The following is a 26526-nucleotide window of genomic DNA, read 5'->3' on the forward strand; positions in this document are numbered from 1 at the left end:
CAGGCAGGGAAGTGAGGTGGGAGATCAGGCAAGAAAAATACGGCAAGGGAGCCATGAAGCTTTGCTTCTGGAACAGAAAGGAAAGGACTGTTGAAACTGGAGATTTCCTAATGAGGAATGAAGCATGATGGGGAAAGAGAAGAACATTTGAGGCTGTAGACCCATCAGACAGGGGACATGGTGGACATGTCTGTATATAGGAAAAAGTTGGAAGCAAGCGTAGTTTAAGACAGAAAAATTTGATACATGTCTCATCAAGGTAGTAGACGATACTCTGTGAGTCTCCCTTCTAGATTTTATTGTGTCACTGAAAAAGTTTAAAGAAGAAAAAGATTAGTAGGGCTAAGGTAAATACAACTGGAAGTAATTAGGAAAGAAGGTGAAATAATTAGAAAATGAAGTGAAGGAATAGGAAACAAAATAAAAGATGTTAAAAAACATAAATGATAAGAAGAAATCAGGGATTCAGTCGTACGAGAAAATTCATATGGTTTCAAGAAGTGTGGATTTTCCTTTTGAAGATGGAATTCGTCAGCTAACCAGATGAAGAATGATACTAATAGAGGACACAAAATTTTGTCTCATACTCAATTTAAAAAAAAAAAAAAGTACAATCTGGGTAAAATATGTTTTTGTCTGTATTTTCTTACATGGGCTCATATTAATGAAAAATTAACACTGTTTTTCAGAACATTTTTCATGTGTGGCAAAATGGCAAGTAAATTCCTGCCAGTTTAACAGAGAATGTGTATTGTGGTGGCTGGAAGTAGGGACACAGGAGTCACTGCTCCTTTCTTCTGCTCTTGGCTTTACTATAAAACTACCGTTGCAAAATTGTGCAGATCATCGTTTTTAATTCAAGTTTTTTCATCTGTAAAGTAGAGATAACGATACCTACCTAACTCACAGGAGTGTTGTGAGGTTTAATTAATGTTTGTTAAGCTCTTCAGCATTTTTGGATGAAAGCAGATAAATGAAACCTCTTGTTGTTAATAATGGGAAAACACCAGGCAGATGATGTGGTTTGATTCTGGGGTTGGAGGGAGGAGATAGGACAGTTACGATATATTGTTTAAAGCATATTTAAACAAAATAATTGAAAATGTTTGGTTAGAAGTTATATAATTATTGGGTTTATTTATCAAATCCAAGCATTTTCTTACAATTCGCTTATAAGAACATGCACATCGATCTAGTGTTTTGTTTCATCTTAAGATAGTTTAGGACTCCTTTGGCTTTGAAAAGTTGAGTAAATCATCTACGTTCCCTTTTTGCCTCCATTGTAAGATGAATTCTTTATAGTCTACTTACATATACAAAACCAAGCCAAGCATTTCTCTGTCGTCAAACACTGTGTTAAGGTTTCTGGAAGGGCTGAAGTGCTGTACTTAGAGGTCATAGACTTTGGAATAACAAGTCAGTAGGCAGCGGTAATGGTAACAAATACCTGACATTCTGTGTACTAAGAATATGTGTCTACAGTGTAATTTAAGCAACCCACTAATATGGTCGGGAGAAAATTTTTGAGAAAATTGTTGACAAAAGTAGTCAAGTGAACTAGTGTTGAGTGATAAGAAAATCAGTGGGGGCATTAGCCTCACTAAACCTTGTTTCTGAAGCTTTATTCCTATTTAAGTGGGAAATAGTCAAAACAACCTTTCTAGTTGGAGTCAAAGGAAATGCTGTGTGTATTCACCAGCAAGTTTCTTAGAATCGACTGTGCCTGTAGAGGCAAACTTTACAAATGTAGTGGTGTGTCAGCAACATCACAGGTGTCATTATAAATGTCAGCAGTACGTAAGTGGTATTTGTAAATAAGCACAAACATGTGAAATGGTCTATGTTTGTTACTCAACCATTACGCACCTTTAGTCTGCCGAAGCCTAGTGCTTGGTTGAGTAGCTCATGGGAGTTGAATGCACACTAAATATCAAGTGGTGTTACACAGCTTGAAAAGAAAAAGAGCTTTAAAGAAAAAAAAGCACTTTTTTTTCCTAAGTCATCCTGTTGATGCCCAAGAAAATGCTTCCATGAGTGTTAAGAAAGGAACTGTCTATAGACTCCAGGAGACATCCTTTATGGATCTCTCTTGTCCATGCTCATTCAGAGCTTCAGTAGGAAGGCAGAGTGCTGCAGCTCCGAAGAGTAGCTTGAATCATTTTGCATGAATATTGCCCTCTCCAAGGATATTGGCATGCAAAACAGGTTTTGTTCATCTTGGCGCATTTTGAATGCACCTCACAAATGGATTCTTAGCCCCTTTGAAATGAACAGACAGAGTTTGGATTAAGTTCTCTTCAGCAGAAGTGAACTAATGCCTGATCAATGCGGATAGGTGGAAATAACTCCTTTTCTAAACTTCTCAAAGCATTTGCTGCTGTTTAATTTGGGTGCCCTGTCTGCATTGTTTCCCACTGTATATGTTTGCTGGAGGCAACTTACTCTTCCTCCTCCCTGCCCCTTCCCCTCTCTCTTAATTATATCTCCAATATTCAAATCGGGAGAGTGAAAGTGTCTTCCAGAGGTATTTCTGCTTTAAATGTGGGACTAAACCAGGTTGGTCTAGCACCTTCAAGTATCTACAGCAACTGATCTTTGTGGGACCAACCTCTGTGATGGGAAGATCGGAGCTGAAAGGTTTAGAAAGATCTGAATCGTTTACTCTGTAATAAGACCCACGTAACACCTCTCTTAGATTCAGATCCATTTTATGAAAGCGATTTTTGAAAATCTCAACGTAAATAGAGAAGATAGGTTTAATGGTATCTCCATAAGCTTGTTTGCCAGTTTTTCTAAAAACAGCCAAGAACGGTGGTGTCCAGAGCCGGCACACTAAAAATGCAGCATCTTTATTTTCCATTGTGACTGATGAGTAAGGATGCACTAACTTCCCTGGATCACACAATTGCTTCCAATATACCCCCAATAAAGTCCACTAGGATAAAGCATACTTCTGGGGCCTAAATTTTCTTTGCTTGAATTTTTGCAGTCTTGACTTCACTGCTCAGCAGAGGGTAGTTGTTACACTGACTGGGAGAAGGTGCAGCTGCGAAGGGTGGAAGTTTATGAAGGTGACAGGGGTTCACAATTTCCCTTTTGTCAGCTGGAAGGTGACACTAAAATTTCTTTAAACTACCTAAATTCATTGGAATTCTAGCAAAGACAGAAACATATTTTTAAATTTTAAATTTTAAAAATGATCCTACTTCACCTCAAATTTCTGTTGTGTGGTTTAGTTAATAGGGAAGAAGTTTTCCTAGTGCTGATGTTTGGTGTGTTTGGGTTGAAAGCCTTCACAGCAAAAGGGTTTTTGGCTTTCATCTAGAGTAACAGCGAATGCTGCAGACTTTGCAGGAGTGCTGGCAAGTCGGAGTTATTTCTGCTGAGCAGTTGCTAAGACTGGTTTGAGACCTGACGAGTACCTGGTGTGTTTTCTCAAGGTCTTAAGTGCCACAGTTGACTATTCGTTGTATAAGAAAAAAACATAATGAAAAATAATACCAAAGGTTTTGGCTGTATCATTGCTTTGAGTCTGACTGCACGTGGAAGACTCTCTGAGATAACCACTGCTTTTATTTTAGAAGTATTTTCCAAGCTGTCCATATGCTGTTCTGGGCCTCCAAGAGCTGCTTATGGCTGCTGTGGATGCTTAGCTGTTGGTATTGCTAAGAATTTCCCTATGACCAGAATAACTGCACAACGCTTTTGTGCGAGTTAGAACAGATCTTTCACTTGCTGGTGAAAAACTTGTGATCTTTGTGACTCTGAAATGAAGATGTGGGAATATTAAGCACAGACCTGGCATGCATGAGGTGTAAATGGCTTCTTGTGTTGGCTTGTAATGGTATTTCAGGCATTTCAGCTATCAGCAATGTCAGTAGTAAGAGCACCTCCTAATAGCCAGTTAAACTTTAAATAGTTAGGATCCTCAAGTAATGCCCTTAAAATAGTTTCTCCAGCTCTGAGCTCTGCAGTGAAGATGTTTTTCTCTGCACCCCAGTAGTCATGGTCATTACAAACCACACTTAATGTTCTTAATGTTGGAGGAAAGTGGTTCTGTAGGTTCTCTGGTGCTTCAAGTTGAAGTAGCTGATGAATGACAGCATCATTTCGGTTTTATTGAACAGGATGTTTGATTTTGATAAGGGGTTTGACATTTTAGGAGGAAGGTTTTAGGAGCATGGCCAGCTGACTTTCAGAAGCTTTTCAGACTCTTTTTTTTTTTTTAAGATTGCTGGAGAAGTGATTTTCAAGTGATGCTAAAGCTGAACTCCTAAGTGAATTTTACTAATATGTTAATGATTTATAATGAAGTAAAATAAAAAACCCATCTGATTTTAACTCTTTTTGTTAAAGACCACATTGCAGATTGTGTGCTATAGCCAGATTTGTTACATGCAACGAAAACAAAGTTTTTAAGGAACAGACTTTCTGATGGTGGTGATTTTAAGGGTGCTTTTGTAATATCAGCCATCTGATAATCTTCAAGGAAAAAATTTACATCTTGACGTCCGCTGTGCGTGTCCTTGCCTTGCTGTTATCTGTGGCAGTGCTAAAAAGGGCCATGCTTGTTTCAAGTCTGTTAGGGTCTCCCCCAGATATTAATATTTATTCTTTTTGCAGTATCTGTTTAAAAAACATCAGCTCAGAACCTAAACTTGTTTACAAAATAATGAATATAACCTTCCAAAACAGATTGTTTTGGGATGCTTGTGTGTCGCTTTTATTCATGAAAAAAAAAAATATTTCCTGAAATGCTCACTATTTCAATTGAGAGATGGTAACAGACATCTTTATTTAACTCATGTCAGTATTTTTCAGCTTTCTGCAATGTGTGTATCCATAGATACTTCCCAGTGGAGGAGGTAGACCCCTTAACTTTCTCATACTTGCAAAGTAAAATAAAATGTATGAATATGCTTTTTTTTTTTCATTGCTTTAAGCAAATCCTTCGAACTGTTTTGCAGACTCTGCAGACAACAGAATGGAAAGGAGTGACTTAAGTCATTAGATTTGGTATTCCTGGGTCAGCAGAGATGTTGGGGAACACTTGCAGTGAGCTGTCAGAAAGCACTGTGGTCGTACTCTGGAGCCTTTAATATTGCTATAGCCCTTCCAGAGGGCTCAGTCAAAACTTCACAGGGAAATGATTTACAGGAGGCATGATGCTGCACCACTAAATCAGATTGGCAACTCTAATTGCTCTAGATTTATAAATTGATGTGGATAACATATCTTCTGTATGTCGAGTTGGAAATAGGATGTAAATATTCTTAAAATGGAAAAATATGTTTAGCGCCACACAAAGTCCTCATTCAGTGTTGTGTGATGTTTACTATTGAATCTGAGAGCTGTCGAGCCGTTTATGAAAGGGATGACATGATGCTGACTGGACGGAAGTTAACGAGATGTATTTCTGTTCTTATAGATACATAATATGAAGCACTGGTTCAGCTCTCTCCTGAGAAGACAGGAGTTGGGCAAGTGGAAGATCAAAACTTATTTCATCTCTTGAATTTTATTACTTAATATTTTAAATTAAGGATTTTTTTTTTGTGCAGGTAACTTTGCAGCCTTGAAGTTCCTTTATGAATCACAACACCATCATATGCAAACTGCTGTAGGGATCTAATATTTAGCTGTTGCTTCTTATAAACTAAAAAAACCTTGATGATTTATTCTCTTCACTTGGTGAAGGGGTTTGTAGCTTGGCAAAATCCTCATGATTATCATTTTAAATTGCTTGTGTTGTGGGTCTTTAGGTGAATAACACGACAGATACATTTGTCACCCCTTTTGAAGTCCATTTTCAGTCATGATTGAATTTAATTTTGAACTAACCTTACTGGAATGTGTTGCGAAGTTCACGTTTCTGTCTCTCGGTGATACTCTTTTGTGTGGGACTCTTCCCGGATTTCACAGTTGAACTTGATTTGACAGTAGATCTCATCCCATCCTTTTTGTTGACTCAAGGTGTGACTGAAGATGCAGATCCTTTCATCACATATTCAAATGGATAGTTTCTGACTGCAAAATAAATCTGGCTTGTGCCCACTCAAAAGTTGCTGCCAAACATCTCAGGCTACCAAGCCTAATGTTTAAATTAATGTTTAAATTAACTCTTGCAATTCTGGCTTTTGTACAAGAGGAGTGTTTTAAGTGCTAAATGCCACATTTTGATGATATGAGAATGGTTTGTTACTCATCCTTTAAGGTTTTACTACTTTAAAGTTGCTGTAGAAGACAAAACTGTTTGATGTGGAGTGATTCTGTCATGTCACAGAGAAATTAAGGAGTGTTTTGTCTTTTAATCAGTTAGCTAATACGAACTATAAGTCTTTCAAATCAAGTTAGTTAAAATATTTACAAGTCATTTTTTCAAGTGGATATATATGTTCTTAAACTGACTGTGAATGCAGGTTGTAACGCTTACCTTTCTATACAGAAACTGGTCTGAAGCCCAGAATGTGTGGAACACATTTCTCATCATATTCCTAATAAATCGGAGGAACTTCAAAATGCCAGCCCATTATTACCAGGCTGGTGCTTTTTCTATAATAGGGAACCAGCAACTAATATGTCTCCTGTCAAGTTTAAAAATAGCACTACATCTCCCATTACCACACCTATTAGTTCCCTATCCACTCGGAGATACTCTAAATCAAGTATTGTTCATCTATTTAAGCTTAATGTGAGCATTCAAGATCATCAATATTATCAAATTTATAGTAATAGGTACAGGACTGGAAGAGATGAGTCTTGTAAAATTGTCTTGAGTCTTCAAGCACTGTAAACACCGTCCAAATAAGTTGGATAAAACCAGCATACCATTAAACAATATTAGCAGTCTCTGTTAAAGTAAGTTATCACTGTTCCAGGCTTCTGAATTACACGGCAAATGGGAGCTCATAATTAAGTGTTAAATCAGAATAACTAATCTTCTATCAAATACAATTGCTAACCTTGCATTTTCAGGTTATACTCTCATATTAGGTCTGTACTAATTTTACTTTTTTTCCCCAAAAAATCCTGTTGTTGGCCAGAGAGCTACCCAAAACAATAGAAGTTTTTCTGAAGATAATTGATTGTTTCATATCTACTGGTTTGCAGCGTACTCGGGTTGACTCCTGTAGCTCTGTTGGGACCATTAAAGGGAGGAGGCAGAGGAATAAACTGGGGAAGATTAATTCAGTTTGCTGGCGGTGGGTAGTTGTGGCTGTAGTTGTTTCTCTGGCAGACCATGGCCTTGGTTCTTCATCACACTTCTTTTTCTTTTCCCCTTCTCTTTTGGCTTAGAAATCAAGAAAATTCTCTCCTAATTAAATATAAAAATTACTTTTGTTAACCTGAACTCACAAAAATAGTTTACAGACTATTTAGTATCCCCGCTACCCTGTTCTGAGTAGTATTTAGTCCCATGTACATCACTTACTAGGTCAATTAGAGACATACAAACCAAGCTGTGTATTGCAGTGGCTATTCACAATGTACTGGGAATTACATCGGTCAGTGAAATTTCCCTGAAAATACAAGTCTTCCGAATGCTGTGCTCCAAAGGAGGATGTTTGCTTCCCCACCGAGGTAGTGTTGGCTGTATGTGGTTTTGAGTTAACCATAAATGTGATACACAGATGTTTTTCTCCACTGGAAGAAAAAAAAAATTGTAATTATTTAGTTTATTCAATGTAGATTAAGTGTTTCAAAGATGTTGGCTAAGGACAGCTAGAAGTATAGGTGCAAAGTATGACAATCTTAGACTGTGTCAGGAAAGAAGGTGAAAAAGAAGATTCTAAGGATTTTTTTTTTGCTTTTCTATAGCTGAAAAAACCCAAATTCAATTTACAGTACAAGAAATGATGAAAGTCATTAGTGCCTTTGCCTAGATAAAATAATAAAACAATTTAAATGCTGAGTTTTAAAATGCGTATTCTGCATATGCATTAACAACTTTTTCATAAGGATTTATAGCAATACTGTTTACTTAGCATGCACAGGATAACGTGCAGATTTTACAGCATGTTACTTTCTAAATATGTAGACTCCAAAAGGAACCATTACTGTCTCCTGTGTCAGGGTGTTTCTGGATTAATAGCTGTGGGACATCTTTAAAGTGTAACTTTCAATTCCTGCTGTTGCATTTCAGGGTTGAAAGCACAGATGTAAGAACTGAACCCGGCAATCCTCGCAGTTTGCTTTTTAGTTAAGATCAAAACAATTCTTTAAAAATTCTATTGTTTGCAATTCTAATTGCATCAGCTCCAGCTCTGCTGTGTGCTTCTTACCTATATGGGATATGCGCCTGCTGCAGGCTCTGATGTGTGAGCATTTTGAGGAACATAATTCTCAGAATGAGAGAAAAATAATGAATAATTGTGTATTTTAAAGCGTATTACAAGCAGCTGATTTTTCAGTATATGTGTATTTACAGTGATCTTAAAATAGTCCATAGGAGAATAGCTTAGCAGTCCTTTAAGCAGTAACTTAGCAGTCCTTCAAGCAAGTACTTCAAATAAGTATCATAAGTAAGTCTTAAATTAAAAGGGAATTTGAGGCAGAGTTCCGAGATGGCAACTTACCTGAAGCCACTGGGACTTCTGCCATTTTCTCCCATTCACTCTATTTTTATTTCTGACTGGGAATTGATTATCAATGTAACAAAGGCAGTTCTTTGCAAACGTAGATCATAAGCACTGTAAAATTAAACGTTGTGTTTTAATGTTTAGTGAAACAAAAGCAGGCAGTGCAATCGATACAAGTTTCAGTGCAGACAGCGTTTGGCATCCTTGATCCCTGCAGGTAATACTGGGTTTTGGTGTTCTGTAGGTGTGTGCAACTCTTGGGTTGTGTGGCCAGGCCAGAGTGTGGTTTTACCAGTAAACTGCTATTAGTGCTGATGCAGGCATCCAAATAAAGGTGAACAATTTTGGTTTACCGCATTCTCAAAAGAAGTAGAGAATTTCTTGCTTTTTCCAGTTGACTTATATAAAAGATAAATTAAGTGGCATTCTCGCTTTGTGCACTTACCCAGTTTAGTAATGACAAACCTTAGAGCCGGTACTTTTGGGTGATCTAAATAGGAGTTAAATTTTGGTCAAACATTAAAATGTGATTGTATTTAAGGTATAGCTCTGGGGTTTTGGTGAGTCACTGTCATGAGTGGGAGGGTAATGCAGGCTCTTTCAATCTAGGTTTGTGTGTGTGTACACACCGCATCCACACGTCGGATGGGCCAGGAGGGAGAAGGGGTGGAGGAGGAAAGGTAAAGACCCTGTAATAGTCCTCTGGAAAATCCCATTTTATCGGAATGGGGGACATGAAACGTTTCTTCCTATACTAGGTATTACAGTATGTTTATCTGAAATCATCAAATTTGTAAGTTTATGTCCACAGTGCATACCTGATGGGTTTTGTAGTCAGTTGAGTTGTTAGATACTGAACCACGTGTGCTCTGGATACGGTGGTGGAATAAATTTCTCATACGTGTGGGACTGTAACCGTTAAAACAATCATTACTGAAACCATATACCTTATTTCCTGTAACTAATAGCAGCTCTCAACCTATGGAATATATTAACAATTATTCCTTTGGTTTTGGATTATTGCTCAACTATTTTGTTGGGCAGATATTTAAACATGATCTGTAATTTATGTTGTCTGAACGGAGCTAATTATGGCTTTCTGATGCGAGCTATGCTAATGTTTGTGAAACCACATTTCTGTTTATAAGACAGAGTAAATGTGTGTTCTTTAATAAATCATGGAAAATGATGAGTTTTCTCTACCTAGATTGGTTAACAAAAACACTTTAGTTGGTGTTCACCTAGAGCTTAAAAAGAAGCCATGGTTTTTGTGGCTAATTGAACACTTAATTCTTCCGTGCCATTAAAGTAAATATTTATTTATTACTCTGTATAGGACTCAGAATTTCTTTTAGAGGAAAGTTATTGGGTCAAACAGCAGTGGCCCATTTAAGGACTCCATCACTTGCCGTGCAGTAGAGCTGAAGCAAATGACAAAAGTCCTGGATGTATGTCACTGTGAGATGCTGGCTTTGGGACAGCACCTCATGAGCTACCAAAACGTCTTGGTGCTTCAGTATACCTCTGTATAAGTCATGTCGTTTTTGACACTACTTGGAAGGATTTACTTATTTCAGATAGTTTCTTATTAATGCATATCCTGAAGGATGTGCTGCTACGTACGGTATAGGCAGGGTAACAGATTGTGCAAGCGAAGGGTGCTGCAGCCCTGCGGCTGGGTTTGAGCTGTTAGAGGAACACCCAGGATTGCTGACTCCGGAGAGGAAGCACTGTAATGAGAAACGGGAAGCAGTTCTGGTTTTCGAATATTTGTTGTTTTCTTTGAAATGGGGAAAAGAATACCTGCAGTGATTTATATCTAATTGAGGATTGCATTCCATCAGATACGGTGAATGTTCTCAGGCCATTTATCAGCTGGGTCTGTGGTACGTATTTACCTTCACTTGGCTAGGTCAAGGGAAATCAAAAATAATAGATGGGTTTTTTGTATGTGAACAAAACTGGAAGTCATGTGGGTGAAATATGAGGTAAATGACTGTGTCCTACCTCTTCTATGCCTTTTTAAATACAAGAAATTATTAGTTTTATATAATAAGATTTCCTTCGCGTTATCACTATATCTTTTTAAAATAGAAGATTTATTGACTTTTTCATTGCTCCAGCTTAGTCAATCCCTGAAGTCGATGGTGACATATATTGTCCTGCCATTGCTCTTTAGTAGTTTCATATTTAGGTAGCTTCTTGTGAAAAACAAAACAAGAACAAAGCATGCCAGATACTGCTCCTTACATAACATTTTTTTTCTAAATTTGATGTATATTGCTTGTAATTTATACAGATCATACAACACTAGAAGCCTACAAGTGCTAGTGATGATTTTAGTGATTTTAGGACCTAAAATTTTTCTGGGGAGCGAGAGCTTTGTAAGAAAACCTTTGAGCTTGAGATTGTCTCTGAAAAATGTGCCATGGCTGCTTTTCACCCTCTTGTGCTGCTGCCGTGGGGTCTACGAGTGTTCTTGTGAAGAATTACATAGCAGGAGCCATCTAATGCCACTCCACGATGGAGCCACAATTTCAACCCTGTTTCCCCATGTAAATAGCCAAAACGAGTTTATTGTATGGCAATATTTGTGTAATATTTGCACAACATGGGTTTTTTTTAATAGATCTAAAGGTAGGGTAAATGCAGAGTAACCTAAATGTCAGGATCTTTAAGCAAGAAGGAAACCTGAGAACTGAAAAAGTCTCTTACCGTCAGCACGTACAGTCATTCTCTGTCCCCATAAGGGACGTACAGTGAAAACTGTTGCAAAATAAAACCAAAAAGCACATTGTCGACTCAGCTAAACCTAGCGACAAAACTGGTTTCAGAACTAGTCTGATGAAGTGCAATTTGATCAGATATTTCATGAACGAATTACTTTATTACTGATACCGCTAATGATTTGTAAATTAACTGCAGCTCATTCTCCGTGAGTTACTGACTCAGTGGCATTTACCAACTTTTCACATACCCCCTTTTTTAGGGGCTGAATTTGCAAAACGCTTCCCTCTAGTCCTTTGAGTTAAATTTTCGGCGACATTTGATGACAAGCATAGCATGATTAATTACAAATTGTTCTTTAGGTGAATAGTGCATATTCTAAAACACAGCTTGTGTTTTTATAGCAGTTATTACCCTTCAGGCTCCAAAAGGGCTTTGGAGTAGAGACTATGATTTCGGTTACATCATTGTAAATTCAGAAAACGTCAGTGATCTCAAAAGTGTGATTTTTGAAATTAGGTCAGTGGAAAAGAGATCAGAATCTGCATTGCTACCTGAAAAGAAGCAAGCTCCAAAATGGAGTGAAGTCTCTGCTTCCAGAAGGCATATTTGTCAAAAAAAAAAAAAAAAAAAAGAAACAGTATGGGGGAGTGAATAATAGAGCAAATTATAACCTGAATCGAAGCTGGATGATGGCAAGAAAGAGCACAGAATACTTTTTCTCTTGCTGATTGATCTGTAGTGACCCAGGACATCTACATCACTGTTTCAGCTTGCACCATGATGGGCCAATGACTCAAAGCTATCGAGAGGTTTCTTATATTTTGTCTTCCAATTAAATTTATTCAGTGCTTGGTTTTTTGTTGCTGGCTAGTTGATCGTTTGATAAGCTATGGTGCACTTGTAAAGTGTTTTTTTGTTTGTTTGTTTTCTACCCTCTGATTACAGAATACATAATGTCTTTAACCTGAACTTGAATTTAACTAAATTTCAAGACTGAGGTGGTGACTGAGATTTTCTGGAGAGCATGTTGTTCTCTGTTGAATTCTCACTTCTTGTCACCAGAGGGTTTGAGAAGATAAGGATTACAGTTTGAAACCACTAGAAATTACTAGTCAGGAAATGATGTACGGTCTTGCAATATGCAGCATCAAATATGAAGCCTGAGCTAGTAAGTTTAGGGAGAGTCCTCCCTTGTTAGGGTATGTTGAGAAGGAAGCCATAGAGAGGCAGTCATGGATGATGAATACATCTCAGGGTTTTGTTTTCAACTTTTGTATGAGATGGTTTTACTTGAAGCATCTGAAAAGCAGCTTTTCAGTACCCCGAGTCTGTGACTCATGAAAGAGGTGAGCAATAGTCACAGTGTTTTCATCTTTCCCTTCACTTTGGGCAGCACGTTTTGCATCCTGTTTGTGAGCAGCTCTGTGGCTTCTCATCTGAGAGCTTCCTTAAGCCTGCAATACTGTTCTCTTCCAGCCATTTCGGAGTATTCAAAAAAAAAAAAAAACACCAAAACCCCATAGTTAACATCTCCTGTAGTGTCTGAGCATGTTGCTTGGGTGGTGATCCCAGCTCCCAGGGGTGCAGGAGAGAGTCTTGGGGTGATGCTCAGACTTTATCTCCCCAGGCTGCTCTCTGGCTTTAAGTCACTTCTTCAGATTACTGATATTAGGAACTATTGGGCCTGAAGTGTGTTTGGATTGTTCTTTAGTTTAATCTAGCACCAGGAAAAAGGGGGAAACCTATGTAAAAATGAATAAACTCCTTACTAACCTGTTGAAGAACTGGATGTATTTAAGAGTTAGTGTGTAAATTAAAGCTGCTTTTAAATATCTGATTGAAAACAAAACAATAAATTCAAAATACAGCTTTTTTTAAGTCCTGCATGTTCTGATTTGTTTAAAAATTACAGTATCTCTTAATGATTGAAACTAATAGGTGTGATAATTTTATCATAATTGCTAAGTAGCCTTTTCTGAAGTAAACTCATTAATATAATATGAAAGATTAATTTCATGTGAAAACTGAAGATGCTGTACAGCCTCGCCATAGGTTTCTGGTTTTTTAATATATTTAAAAAAAAAAAAGTATTCCTAAAATAAAATATTTCTCTGTTGTCATTTTCAGAAAGTCCTTGGAAAATGAGTGTTCTTCTCATTGAAGCCTTTTATGGTGGTTCCCACAAACAGCTGATGGATCTTCTCCAGGAAGAGCTACAAGAAGACTGTGTCCTCTGTACGCTCCCTGCCAAGAAGTGGCATTGGAAAGCACGGACTGCTGCTCTTTATTTCATGCAAACAGTGCCTGCAAGTACTAAATACAGGTAACCCAGGAACTGAATAATTTCTAAGCTCAAATTACAGAGAGGCCTTCAACTGGGTATCTTCAGCTGAATCTTTGGTTACGTGCATGCAGGTGTATATGAGCAACCCAGTGGAGACTTGAAATGGAACAATATAAGTTTTTCTTCTTTCACTGACTTCTTGGGATATAATCTGAAAATTACTGCCATGTTTTAGGGTTCTCTAGACTATTTTGTCTTGTATCGTGAGTCCCTGAGAGTCTCTAAGAGTGCAAGTGTATGGGGACTTGTTTGTGGATGCATGTGTGCGTACATCTTCTGTTAAAATTATCAAGTGATTTCAGTAATACTGAAAGGTTTAAACTGTGCTTCACAGATTAGTCTGAAAGATGGCACAGATGTAAACACTGCAAGCTTCCTCACTTACCCTCTGATGTATCTCTTGGCGAGTCTGATTTATCAGCGTACACTATTCAGGCTGACCTGGAGGATTAAGGGAGCAGTTTTATCTTCATGACGGTCCGGTTCCGTAATGTGCCAGCAACTGTGGACGTCAATTATGCATTTATGTAAGTGGCAAATTTCTATCAGCTAGAACCTGAACTGATAAAAGCAGACTATTTAGGTCAGCAGATAGCTATCACGTAGAGAGAATCAGTCACTCCAGAACCAAGCTGTCTTTAAGCCCAACAATTTGGTTTGGCCTACCTGATCACTTGAGATGTGGGAAGACGATTGCCTCGAGCGGTGACACAGCACGTGGTGTGGTGCATGCTCTGCTCGGGGCACGCTGCAGAGCATCACGGCGTGGGTAGTACATCAGCACTCGGTTGGTTTTGCACCTTCGTGGGTAGAGACTGTTCGGGCACGGGGATGTTTTAGCCCGAGAAGCTGCTTTTCAGCCACAGAATGAACTTGAGCAGGACCCTGAGCTCAGCTAAATGATGATGCTAACTAGTTACGGTTCAGAACTGAGTCTGGGGTTTGTCACCAGGAGCAAGTAGACATAGCTGGCTGGGGAAAGAATGGGATTTTTCAAGAATAGATCTTGTGCTATAGAAGGCTGCATTTGAACAGTGTTACCCAACACAATGTCTAATCCGTTTTGGGATGCTTACTATATTATAAACGTCCACCTTTTCTGTGCCTGCTTCTGGCTTGCATTTAAAATAAGCTACCATCCCAAGCCAAATGTTATAATTAATTTTCCCCGGTTTGTCTTGTGCGAGGCATTTAGCTTTGGTTTCCTATTGCTTTCCTTTCGCAACAATTTTGTTTTGGAGGAGTGTGTATATGACAAACTGTTATGTAAATTTGTCTTGTATCGCAACCACATCCTCCAACGCATGGCAATGTTATCTGTGTTCCTTCAAGGTCAGCAGCCCAAGCTGTCCAGCACTAACTGTATTAAACTAATCAGACATCACTCATAGACATACACTTCATTAGTTTAACTTACAGTTACATTGACCTAAGATAACTTCACTCCAATTTGTCAAATAACCCACATCTTGGGGGAAGGGGGGAGGGAATGATGACCCAAAAAAAAAAAAAAAAACCAAACCAAAAACCCCACAAAAAAAACAACCACCCAACAAAAAAACCCCTCAACCCAGCAGCTTGAAAACTCACTTGAAGTTAATAAACTTGCAATCTGTCATAGACTTATGTGCAAATATAACCTTTACTGACAGCAAATAAATCTGATCTAACCAATAGAGCATCTTAAAGAGAGGAAAGCTTTTTCTTTGCTGTTGCTGTTAGGGTTTGATCAGACAGAATCGAATAGTCAAAGTTGACAAAGATGCGATGTTTAAAAAAGTGTGTACCTCATCCTCGCAGGCAGAATAAAATTTTAGGAACAAGGGCTGATGTGACTGGTGAGAGGAAAACTGATTAGAGGTACCTTCTACTTTACTTGCACATTTTTGATGTTTGTTTTGTAATTGAATGTTTCAAGTGTTTTATTAAATTGAAAGTATAAGTGCATCAGACTACAACCTAACGAGGCTGAGTACTCCTATTAAAAAACCCCATTGATTAAAATTAACATCGATTCTTCTATTTCTAGCTTGCTAGTAAGAACAAAAGGTCTGCTTCCCAGGTAGTAGTTTAAGACTAAATTCTCATTGCAAACTGGCAGGAGTGTGTGTTTTGAATTACACATTTAAATATTTCAACCTTCTTGTGAGGTCACGGGAAATACCAAATTTGCATTATTTATAATATTGACATTATTTGTAGAATAAAATTTTTCTTTTACAAATGATTTTCATAAATGGGACATTTCATAAATACCTTGTTTCTATTTGTGTGTTTAATAATAAAGAAGGGTCACAAATATTTTGAGTGCAAACACTTGGTAACGGAGCTGCATTACTAAATTTTTCTTTTCAAACTGGAATTTATTTCAAGATGCTGGTACGTATGAGAAATAATACTGATGCTAGTAAGTCTAATAGTGCTATACATCTATACAGCAGTAGCACACAAACGTTTTAAGATCTATACTTTTATACATACAAGCTGTTGATGGGAAGGAAGCAGTTTGTTAGTTTTCAAGGGATGTTCAGTGAGTTAAGGAACAATCTTAAAAAGCGCTTTTAAAGCAGAGTGTACAGTGCAGAGACATAGATGTTAAATTCAGATACTTTGCAGTGACCAGGGAGTTTACGTGATGAACTTGCAAATACTTTTATTGGAGACATGTACTCCCTTCAGCAAGAATTAAAGCTGAATTGATAACGAGCAGCGCATGTGATGTTACTTTTGTGAACAGAGTGGCCAATATCTTGATGTACAACATTAGGTTCCTGTGCAAGAGTGAGGGGATCTACCCAGAGTTGTCACAGGGAGAAGATGTCCTCACCCTTCAAGAGGAACACATGTAGCTATTATGGAACGTATTGGACACTTAGTATTTTATCGGCAACATTGCATGAGTTTTTATTAGTTCCCTGATGCAAAAGCTGTGCTGTGTTTCTCTAAAAAAAATGTTGCTTTTCTGTTTTCGTGGCTTCGTTGTGCAGTGTGTCATTAAACCAGCTCACATCTTCATTCATCTCCTTAAAGGAGGACAGAAGCCCTGATGAATGGGGAAGATCAGGCACGCGGCAAGTCCCTCCAGCTTGGAAGGCCATCAGGATAGTTTTTAAAGGTGGCTTACTTGGCTAGAAAACTTGTAATGGTCTAATATATTGATGTACAGCAGCCACAGAACTGTGTAAGAGCTTTCTTAATTGCTGTACAGACTCAGGTGATTTTTTTCCTTAATTGGAAAGAAGGTGCCTCTTTGCACATTGCATTAATACAAGGAGTTTCATCCTTGTGGTGGCAATTTCCAAATCACAGCATTTGGACTGTACTGAAACAGGGCAGAATTACACTCTGCTTTCTCTAGACAAGTTTCTCAGCAGTTACAGAGTTTTTTCAGCACTTGATGGAATATTATAATCTTCATTCCGTAAATTAGGAAGGTCCAGCAGAGAGACGTGACCTCCCCAGGCTGCTGGCAGCCTGCAGGGCTGCTGCGTTGTCTGCTTTGTCTCCCAACTTGCTTCAGACAGCTTAAACTCTTTGATAAATGTAGATGTCTGATCTTGTCTACAGTTGTTTTCCATAGCACGTCGTGACTATTCGGTAATTCTAGAAAGCACGCAACAAAAAAGAGTATTTTTAGCCTTTTTTTCTTCTTAATTCAATGAAAGTTCTCAAATTTGAAAACACAGTTGCACAATTTAATAAAAAAAAAGGTTGCTTTTCTTTTTTATTCTGTTCTTTATTACCCCGAACGATCTTTTAAATTTCAAATAATAAAACAGTTGATATGATGCGTTAGATGAAAGCGTTTTATATTTTAGGGACTATCCTCAACAGAAAGGATTTCAAACCCTGAGAAGTTAGTAATACGAGACTTAGATCTGCAAAACAGAGAGACTAAACTGGGTGTAGCTTCCAGTTTGTTTTAATAGCACTGCTAGATTATTTTAAATATATATATATAAATATTATGTGTAGCATTCAGTATTGCCCCCCAGGTAGCTGTTCATATGAATAAAGATTTTATTTGTAACAGGCTCTAGCCCTAGGGTAAATGTTAGCATATATATACCCCTTGATATTTGACAACTATATTTTAAAGACAAACTCTCTGCTTTTTACATTTTACAAAAGAGAAAGCAAATCATTGTTTTCAATTAATAGAGCTCTGAAAAAACCCAAACCTGGGGGGTGTGTTGTTCAGCAATGTGTGGTGTATTCCAACAGTATATAATGTAGATGTGTGCTTTTGGTGTGGTGTTTATTTTCATTTTTTTAAATAAACTGTTAAAATTACTAGATTTAGGAGTGTTTCAGATCTGATGCTTTCATTCTGTTCTGTAAGGAGAAAATACGTTGTTATACAGTGAATTCTTTACTAACTGATGGACTGGTGTCACCTGAGTTAAAAATGATGTTGTAAATTTTGATTCCAATGATTATTTCAGTCCCACTGAAAACATAACACATTTTGCATGCGTGAGCATTCATAAGCTAGAGTACTTAATGTTTTCTAGATATATTCTTTTAAAAAAAATATACCTGCAAGTAATATGTCCTGAGGAAGATGTTGGAAGATGTGAATTGAAGCAAGGCAGTGCAAATTTCGGCCATTTCATTAAAGCTGAACACATAGATACCCATTTGTGCTGGGAACATTTCTGTCTTTTTACATCTTTATGTCAAATACTGGAAGTGCAGCTTTACATAATCATTGTAGAAAGGGGAATAAATTTCCCTGCATTAGAGGCCTTTCCAGCATTTAGCCCTAATAACACTCAGTTAAGAAATAAATAATTTGTATGTGTGAGTAGTAGGTTAGTTAAATAAAAGATAACCTTGTGCCTGCAAATTAAAAAAAAGTTTATCTGATACTATTTTTTTTTTTTTTGCATCTTTTATGTTGTTTTCTTCTGAATATAGGTGAATAAAACTTGAATCTCATTTATGGTATCGACTACTCAAAGTGTGTATTTTGGTGTTACTGATGATCTTCGTTACATTTGAAGATGGGATGTGGCTCACCTTCTTGGAATTGCTGAATAATTTTCTGCCCAGAGCTGCTCTTAGTTTCACACCATTTCTTTGTTGCTCAGTGTAAAGTTAATGTTTGTGTGTTTTAACTGCAGTTTTGGGTCAGATGCAGTGGAATGTGCTCTTGGAGAATAGGCTGAGTTGCCCTTTGTACTTTAGTTGGTATAAAGGGATGAAGATAGAAGGTGCCTAAATGTGCTCCCTGAAGACAGGGTTCAGATCTCATCTTTGTTTAAAAATAGCATGTGGGTGTAACTTACTCATTTCTGTAGCCTCACTGAGAGATACAAATAATGATGTTCTTACCTTGCTGTAGAAAAGTCCAAAGGAGGGTACAGGAGACGCTGATTCGTCCCGTGCTACTCTTTTACGCACCCCAGCTGAGTAAAAGGTCATTACACTTCTTTAATTTCATCAGTGCTAAACTTGCTTGCATTTTTTTTTAAGCCAATCATTTGAGTTCACCAAGGTTAGTTCACACGGGCTTCTGCAAACACATACATGTTCGTCCTGCCCACGCTTTGAACTAGCTGGTTGGGAGCTCGCTTCACACCGGGGGCCAGATGGCCATCCTAGCACCGTGTTGAGCCTAAACCAATAAACCCCACCGAGATACGAGACACAGGCACCGTGTACTGAGCTAAAACAACTTTGTGACTTCTGACCAGAGCTGGCTGGTGTCCAGCCAGCTTAAACTGTAAGCAAAGAGAATATACGTCCATATGGAATGGCACGAAGCTCCACCGCTTATCACAGATGATGCCCTCCACTTCTGTAGACCCAGATAATAGAGGGTGTCCCAGCCTGAATAACAGGTGTGAAATTCTCTCTGATAAGGGAAAACTTGGAGGCTGTCTGATGCTGGGGGTACGTAATGTGGGCACGTACACTTAAATCGGGGTGTTGTGTGATTTAGGGTTAATATCACCCAAAATCTCTTTTGAAAACTTAATCTGAAAATCTTATTGTTCAAAGTAGACTTCTAAAGAAGAGCATGTAACTGAATGTATTTGATTTTTATCAACACGCTAATGCAGAGCAATGCTTTTGACAAAGTTAACAAAAGAAGAATGTTTAAATTCATATTATTTTTGGTTTTAAATCGGGAAGATGCTGTAAGTAAAGGTAAAAAATTAAGTAATCCAGTAAAAAATTAAATAAGGTCTAAGGGCAGAATCATTTCCTACTGAGGATAACAGCACTGCTGTAGTTTTTCTGCTGACGATTAAACTGCTAAAATTTACTTCCCAGTATGACGGAGAGAGGCTGCCTGAAAGTTTTCCTGAAGCTGGCGAAGGAGGTGGGATCTCCTTTGTTGGGCAGATTAATTACCTTGCTGCCACGGCACAGAGGGGCCAGAAACAACGTTCTGGCGCTCAGAGTCCTTGTACAGTGCCGTGATTTATGCACAAATGGTTTTTATTCTTAAGTCTGGCTGCGTAAAAACTTGGAGAAGAATCCAATAGCAAAAACAACCAAAAAAAAAAAAATCTTTTAAGAAACAGGACAAATAATTTCCTAAGTAAACTACCTGAAATTTATTCAGGCAGACAGCAATGTGATCTTAAACATTCACTTTGCATTAATCAACTTTGCCTCAGATAAAATGCTGGCAGATGGTAGCTATTCATTTTAAAAGTGACAGGTTTTCTTTACGTTTTTGTGTGGAAACCCCCACATGCACTTTTCCCTCCAAAAACTTTAGTTATTTAATTTGTCCAACATGCTTTTTTTTTTTTAATACAGTCCCATTATTAGGCAATTTCACAATTTGGATAGTTAAAAGAGATTTTAGATGAATTTAAATACAGGCTCCTTTGAAGTCAGTGGAAGTATATATATGATCTCCAATTTGGCAGAAATAAAATGGGAATGATGAACATGATGCAAGGAGAGGTGCGGGACCGGGAAGGACACTGCTTGGGACTGCTGGGTGATCTATAGAAAGTGCTAATGTGAAATGGCAGTTGTCTGTTTGATGTGTAAAAGATTTGCTGAAAATTCAGAAAAATATTCTGATGAGACAAGGAAAGAACAATCTGTTTTTTTCAAACCCTAGCATGTGTTTTCCTTTATGTTCTCAAATGCTGGGTGAAATCCTTGGTTTTCGTTCTAAAATGAATTTTATGAATCACCTGGAGAATTGATATTTACATTGCTGGCAGTAAAATGTAATGAAGTTGTGCATTATGATTCAGTATTTCGACACTTAGGATTTTAATGAGTGTTTTATCTGTCCTTTGAAATGGTTGCTGTGTATATATTTTATTTCTAGATTAGTTATGGATTGCATTTCTATTTTCGGATAACAAACTTAACACAGTATTATATCATAAAGAATCTTGATACTTTCTGCAATTCATTGTCCTTCTAGTCCACAACAATAATTTGATCTTCCAAGGGGAAAGAAACAAAGCTTTCGGTTTGCATCTAATAAAAAGAAAAAAATCTTGATTTTTTTTTTTCTGTGCTGCTTTTTTCCCTAATCTCAAATTCTTTTTTATTTTCACCTAAGAAGTAAATAATACAGATTTTGTCATTTTGTCAGATACTTGGTTTGCATGTGATTTGGGTGTATAGCTTTGTATTCCAATGTTATAAATAACTAGCTTTCTTAATGAGTACTCACAGCTTGGCTCAGTTTTGTGAATTGATAAATAATGAAATTTTATGTTGTGCACATTGTTTTTAGAAAAACATTTTTGGGAGAAGACCTACCTTAACATTAATACTTTCTTCTTTTTTTTGTTGTTGTTTTGTTAGTGTGTTTGTTTTTGTTTTTGGGGTTTTTTTTGCAGGCATTAGCCTGACCCAAATACACTGAAATTTGAAAGTCTTGGTTCAGGTGGCTGGGGAGATCTCAGCTTCAATCTACAACAGACCAAGAATTCAGTTACCAAGTGGAGCCCAAGTGCCCGTACTCGAGAGCTCAGTACCCTGCTCAGCTGCTTTCACTTCCACTTGCTCCATATCTGCTCACCTTGACTCTGTTGAGTACAACTGCTGTGTCCACTGGGCAGGGGCTTTCTCTAAGCTTGGGTGGTACAGGCTGGAAGTTCAAGGAGTATTTCCACAACTGCTTTTTCACACCACCTGTGGGCTGTTAGCATCTGCTGTGGGTGTCCATGAGTTTCAGTGTGGATACTGAAGGCACTGACCAGGTCCATGGTCACTAGGAAATGTGGCCAAAGGTATTTTCTGGTTTTATCTCCTTGATTCCAACTGTATACCAGTTTATAATGGGCACACAGCTGTGGAGGCAGGTGATACAAGTAGCACAACTGGATAGGATTGTGAAGAGGTGGTAGAGTGAAGTGGTCCAGCATCCACACAGAGCGTTTATTTCAGGGGTTTTTCCTTCAGACTAAATGTCCACAGTACTAAGTTGGAGTCCATTAAATGCTCTCCAGGAGCATCACCTCCTGGTGTAGTTTCATCTGAAGGGATCCAGTTCATAATCTTGGAGAGCACTCTGGTGTGACCTGAGGCATGTGAGGTGAGGATGGTTGTCAGAAGTATGGTTGCTTCATAAGTACTTTTCTGTCTCAAACTGAAATGCTAATCTAAATTGACCCATGAAATACTTGATTTTGTGGATGACGATGTTGTTCCTTTCCTAAACGTGCAACACATACCTAGGCTGTCATTTGTGTGCAGTCTGTGCGCCAAATTGCAGTGTGTTGGAATACATTTAATTTAAGATGGACTTCTGCCTCCCCCAAACAGCAGTTTCATCAATTTATTTTCTCTATTTCCTCCTCCTCTTACAGTACTCATCCCAAGTATCTTGGGTATGATACCTGTTATTGATATGCTTTGAATCATTATGATGATTAATTTTCCCTCCCTCCAAAAAAAAAAAAAAAAATTTGGACTCTAAATTATGCCTGTCATTTGAATGTCTTTGACAGATACAAAGCAACTGAAGCTCTTGTTTTTGTTTATCATTATATAATGAAGATTTCTGCATTCTCTTTATTCCCTTAGACAGTATTTTTCCTTCCTTGCCTTTGTCCTTTGTCCCTGTCTTTTCCTCCCTTCCTCCTGCACATATACTCTGATGGTCCAGTGGACACAGTCATTTTAAAGAATGCTTTCCATTTCAGAGCACTGGTTTTTTTTTTATTGTTTATGTTTATAACCTTGACTACTTGTTCATCATTTTCCATTTTAGCTCTCTTCATTTCCATTTTACTTGTTGCACACTGGAACTTATATTTCTGACTAATAGCAACTTGAAGAAAGAATGATGGAAACAACACTGGACACAACATCAAAAGCAACTATGTGATTTTCTTTTTTTGCAGAAGAATTACTGGAATAGATTATACTTTTTAACAGTATTATTTCTAATAATTAGTATGAGGAAAGAGGTATCTAGAGCAGGCCTAATGTTTCTCTCACACCAGTTTTACCTGATGTAACTACTTAAATTGTTTTAAACTAATGATTTATCAAATGTTTTTTAAAAAAGGTGTGAATTATTTTAAGTGAAACAACTGAAAATTTATTTCCACATTAATTTTTGTTGCAGTTAAGTTGTATTTCTACTGTGGGTTTTGTTAACTTGTGTTTTCTTTGAGTGATAATATTTTTTTAACATAACATATTTTGCATAGAATGAAGATGTGTGTCTATTTGGAATATGGAAAAATCTTCATGGAAATAAGCATTATGCAATAACGAAGAAATTTTTGAATGCATACGATACTATATATATTAAATCTGGAAGAATTAAAGAAATTGAAGAGTAATTTGAGAACATCTGCAATTTTTTATTTATGTAAGAGTAATATCCCATTTTTAATTAAAGATGGAATTTAAGAATGATAGATGGGACCATTATCTAGTAGCAGTTAGTTTGCAGGCATTTTTTTCCTACTGTTCTGCAGATTGCTGCAGGTTTGACAGTGCCTTTGGCTTTTGTGAGCAAAATGCATTTCCTACTTGTCACAGAATAGTTGTAACTCACTAAACGTGGAACAGTTATCATGCATAGCAACATCTCTATGTTTAGACCCTGAGGAATAGAATTATTTTAAACTGTGCATATGCAGAAATTTCCTGGTAATCAATTTTATTAAAAACATAACAACTAAAAATTTTATATGCCAAATGAATTTGGAGAAATAGTGCTAAAGATACTAAAACTGCAAGAAGAGGAGATGAATTTCAGGGGAAATTGTAATGAAGGAGTTATCTTTTATTTTATTTCATTTTTTTTAGAGTGAAATGATTCCTAAATTAACTTAGAGGGAGAATTTCTATAGCTATACTCTAATAAATTGTAGATGAGCCAAAATTAGATGTTATTTCTGAAGGAAGTACTGAAGTACTCTACATCATACTGTTTACAGTGCCAGACATAGCTTCTGTCTGCCTTGTAGCCATTGACAAAAAAAGGAATGTGTGCTTTAGACCTGTTTTCTTTCAAGGATATCTAGTTCATCTTGACACAGGCTGAGGTTTATAGGTGGATGGAGGGGACTGAAAGTTTTGATGAGATAGATTGCAGGTGTTCTCTACGAGTATTTGTTCTATTTTGTCATATTTGGCAAGTTTTTGAAGTTTCTTGGTGTTTGGTAGTAGACTGACCTTTTTATTGGTTTTTTGGTGGTTTTTTTTGTTTTTTTACTTTAGTCCTTAAATGACTTCTTGTATGTTATCCTCATCCTAGGCACTAAAGCTGGTTCTGAATTATTTTGTTACATCCACAAGTCTCAGCTGTGTGGTGTCAAAGTGGGAGGGAAAAGAAGTTGGGTAGGTGCTTCGGGAGTAACTCGAATTAGCCCAGAGTTACCATCAGGTGTTACGCATCTCTTGGTATTTCTGACTCTCAGTCATCCCAGGAGAAAACAGTAACTTCACACCGGCCCTCGTATCATACAAACCCTGAAGGTTTTGCCTTTTCATTACTTTCACAAAACTTCAGGATCCTGACTGGGAGAGATCAGTTGTCTGGGATCAGTTGACCTTTGTGTTTACTGGTCGCTTTAGATGATGTCTTCACAATAACAATCAGGATACTTATATGGAAGAGGACTTGGTTAGAGAGTCCTCGTAGCAATCTACTCTAGACTGTTGCGTTACCATCTACTCAAGGCTATACAGGTGGAGGGAGTCTGGTTTGCAGTAGTGCTTACTCTTGTGAGGTTTAATGCTGGCCTTGCAAAGGATCTTGGGGCCCAAGCTGGTTGGAATCCGTTGTCAGTGGTTTCTGTGGCTGTTGAAGCATTTAGGTCTGAAGTGACTTAAACAGAGATCTCAAGTCTTGCCCAAGAAGACGGAAGCTTTCTAGGAAGAGGTGGTGGGGAGGAGTTTCAGAAATTAATAGTTTTCAGAAACAACTCTGGAAAACCACTGTCTAATGCAATTATTCAGAATTGTATAATGAGTTAGAATTTATAAAACCTACCTTTTATTCCTTTTTTAATTATTTCTTAACATGGAGCAGAGAACCTGGAGAGCAGTCTTGCATTGATTTAATACTCATTCTGGTGTAAATAGTCTAAAAATTACTTGTGTGTATTTTTGCGTATCGATACAGGAAAAAAAATTAGATTTTAATGTGCCATGCTGTGCTATGATGAGTGGAGTATACATTCAGTGTTAAAAGACAAGCATGTCTACTTTTAGAAGACCATTTTCCAATGATAACAGTTGTATGGAAGGTCACGGACATTGTGGATTTCATGGGGTCGCTGGGGTTCAGGCACGTTTTTGTGGTGTCTCTGTACGTCCTGTCATTAGCAGGCGTTTTTCAAGGGGCTGTTCTTAGATTATATTTTGCACTTAAGGTTTCTTAGATACTGATTGGAAAAAAGTGAAGTATGTAATAGTTTTCCTGTGCCTTCAAGAGCTCCGTTGGGTGATGAGACCAATGTGTTCAGAGCATGGATGGGGTCGGTATGCCTGAGCGAGTGGGGTGAATGAACTGGTGGCGGGGAGGGAGTTTGAGATACTTGTGTGCTTCCTGCATTTTTAAACAGTATAAAGGCTATTTCAGCTATTGAGATGAAGCTCGGCAGCTGCTCTGCAAACTCCTAATAAAACAGGGGCTTGAATTTTCTTTATCTCGAGCATCTGCCTCTGACCACAGATGTTGCTGGGGCTCTGCATTTCTCCTAACCGGTAGTCTTTGAATTACACGGTTGGTACGTAGTAATAATGAGAATGTTTTCTATCGGCTAAGATGGGATTCAGAGATAATATTGTTACCTATTAATTGCTAGGTACATATTAAGACTCTGAATCATGAAGAGGAAGGCACAAAAACTGCGCACGCAAAGCAAATGCTTCTCAGTGGAGGAAAACCTCTACGCAGCCTTACTCTGGGTTGCTGCAGCCTCCCTGTGGTATTTGCCTTCCCATTATCTCTAGCTCACTTTTCCATAGTGTGTTTTGGTCCATACATATGTGTGGTGTTTGTGTTTTGTTTTTTTTTTTTTTTCCCTCCCAACATGTGCTGTGGAATTTAAAACTTTAACTTCATTACAGTTTTATAAACTATATTACTTATATAAGCACAACTTCATTGGGTTTAATATCTGTAATTTTGTCTTTAATATACGGAGGGGTTTGGAGTGTGAGCAGTGGTATATTTAAGGTAGAATATTCTGTGTTTTTGCAGATTGCCATTATTACACGCCAGAGCAGCCTTCTGACCACGAAGCCCAACCACGCTTGTTCTATTAGCTGTACTTCAGAAGTATTTGTTTAGTTTTTTCCCTCAGATGGATAACCAATATGGAACATTCTGTCCACAGAAGTCTTATTAAAGAGGTTAGAGCATCCTGCTAATTAAGAAAAACTAATTAGGCAGATTGTTGCGCCTGTAACCAG

General features: G+C 37.7%; 1 protein-coding gene across 9 annotated transcripts in view; it reads left to right on the forward strand.

Moving 5' to 3' along the window:
* Positions 1 to 26526, forward strand: part of GTDC1 (glycosyltransferase like domain containing 1) — a 175426-nt gene that overhangs the window by 36716 nt on the left and 112184 nt on the right. For 7 of the 9 annotated variants that reach the window (XR_012633941.1, XM_074910494.1, XM_074910493.1 and 4 more), the window contains exon 2: positions 13437 to 13632. Coding sequence is in view for 8 of the 9 variants with exons in the window: in XM_074910494.1 (XP_074766595.1) it covers positions 13451 to 13632 (182 nt within the window). In the remaining variant the exon portion in view is untranslated. Of the gene's footprint in view, positions 1 to 11084; positions 11135 to 13436; positions 13633 to 13987; positions 14181 to 26526 lie in introns of those variants that run through there. The other 2 variants (XM_074910496.1, XM_074910497.1) reach the window with 2 other exon arrangements.

The sequence above is a fragment of the Athene noctua genome, chromosome 7, assembly GCF_965140245.1.
Source record: "Athene noctua chromosome 7, bAthNoc1.hap1.1, whole genome shotgun sequence".
Lineage (NCBI taxonomy): Eukaryota > Metazoa > Chordata > Aves > Strigiformes > Strigidae > Athene > Athene noctua.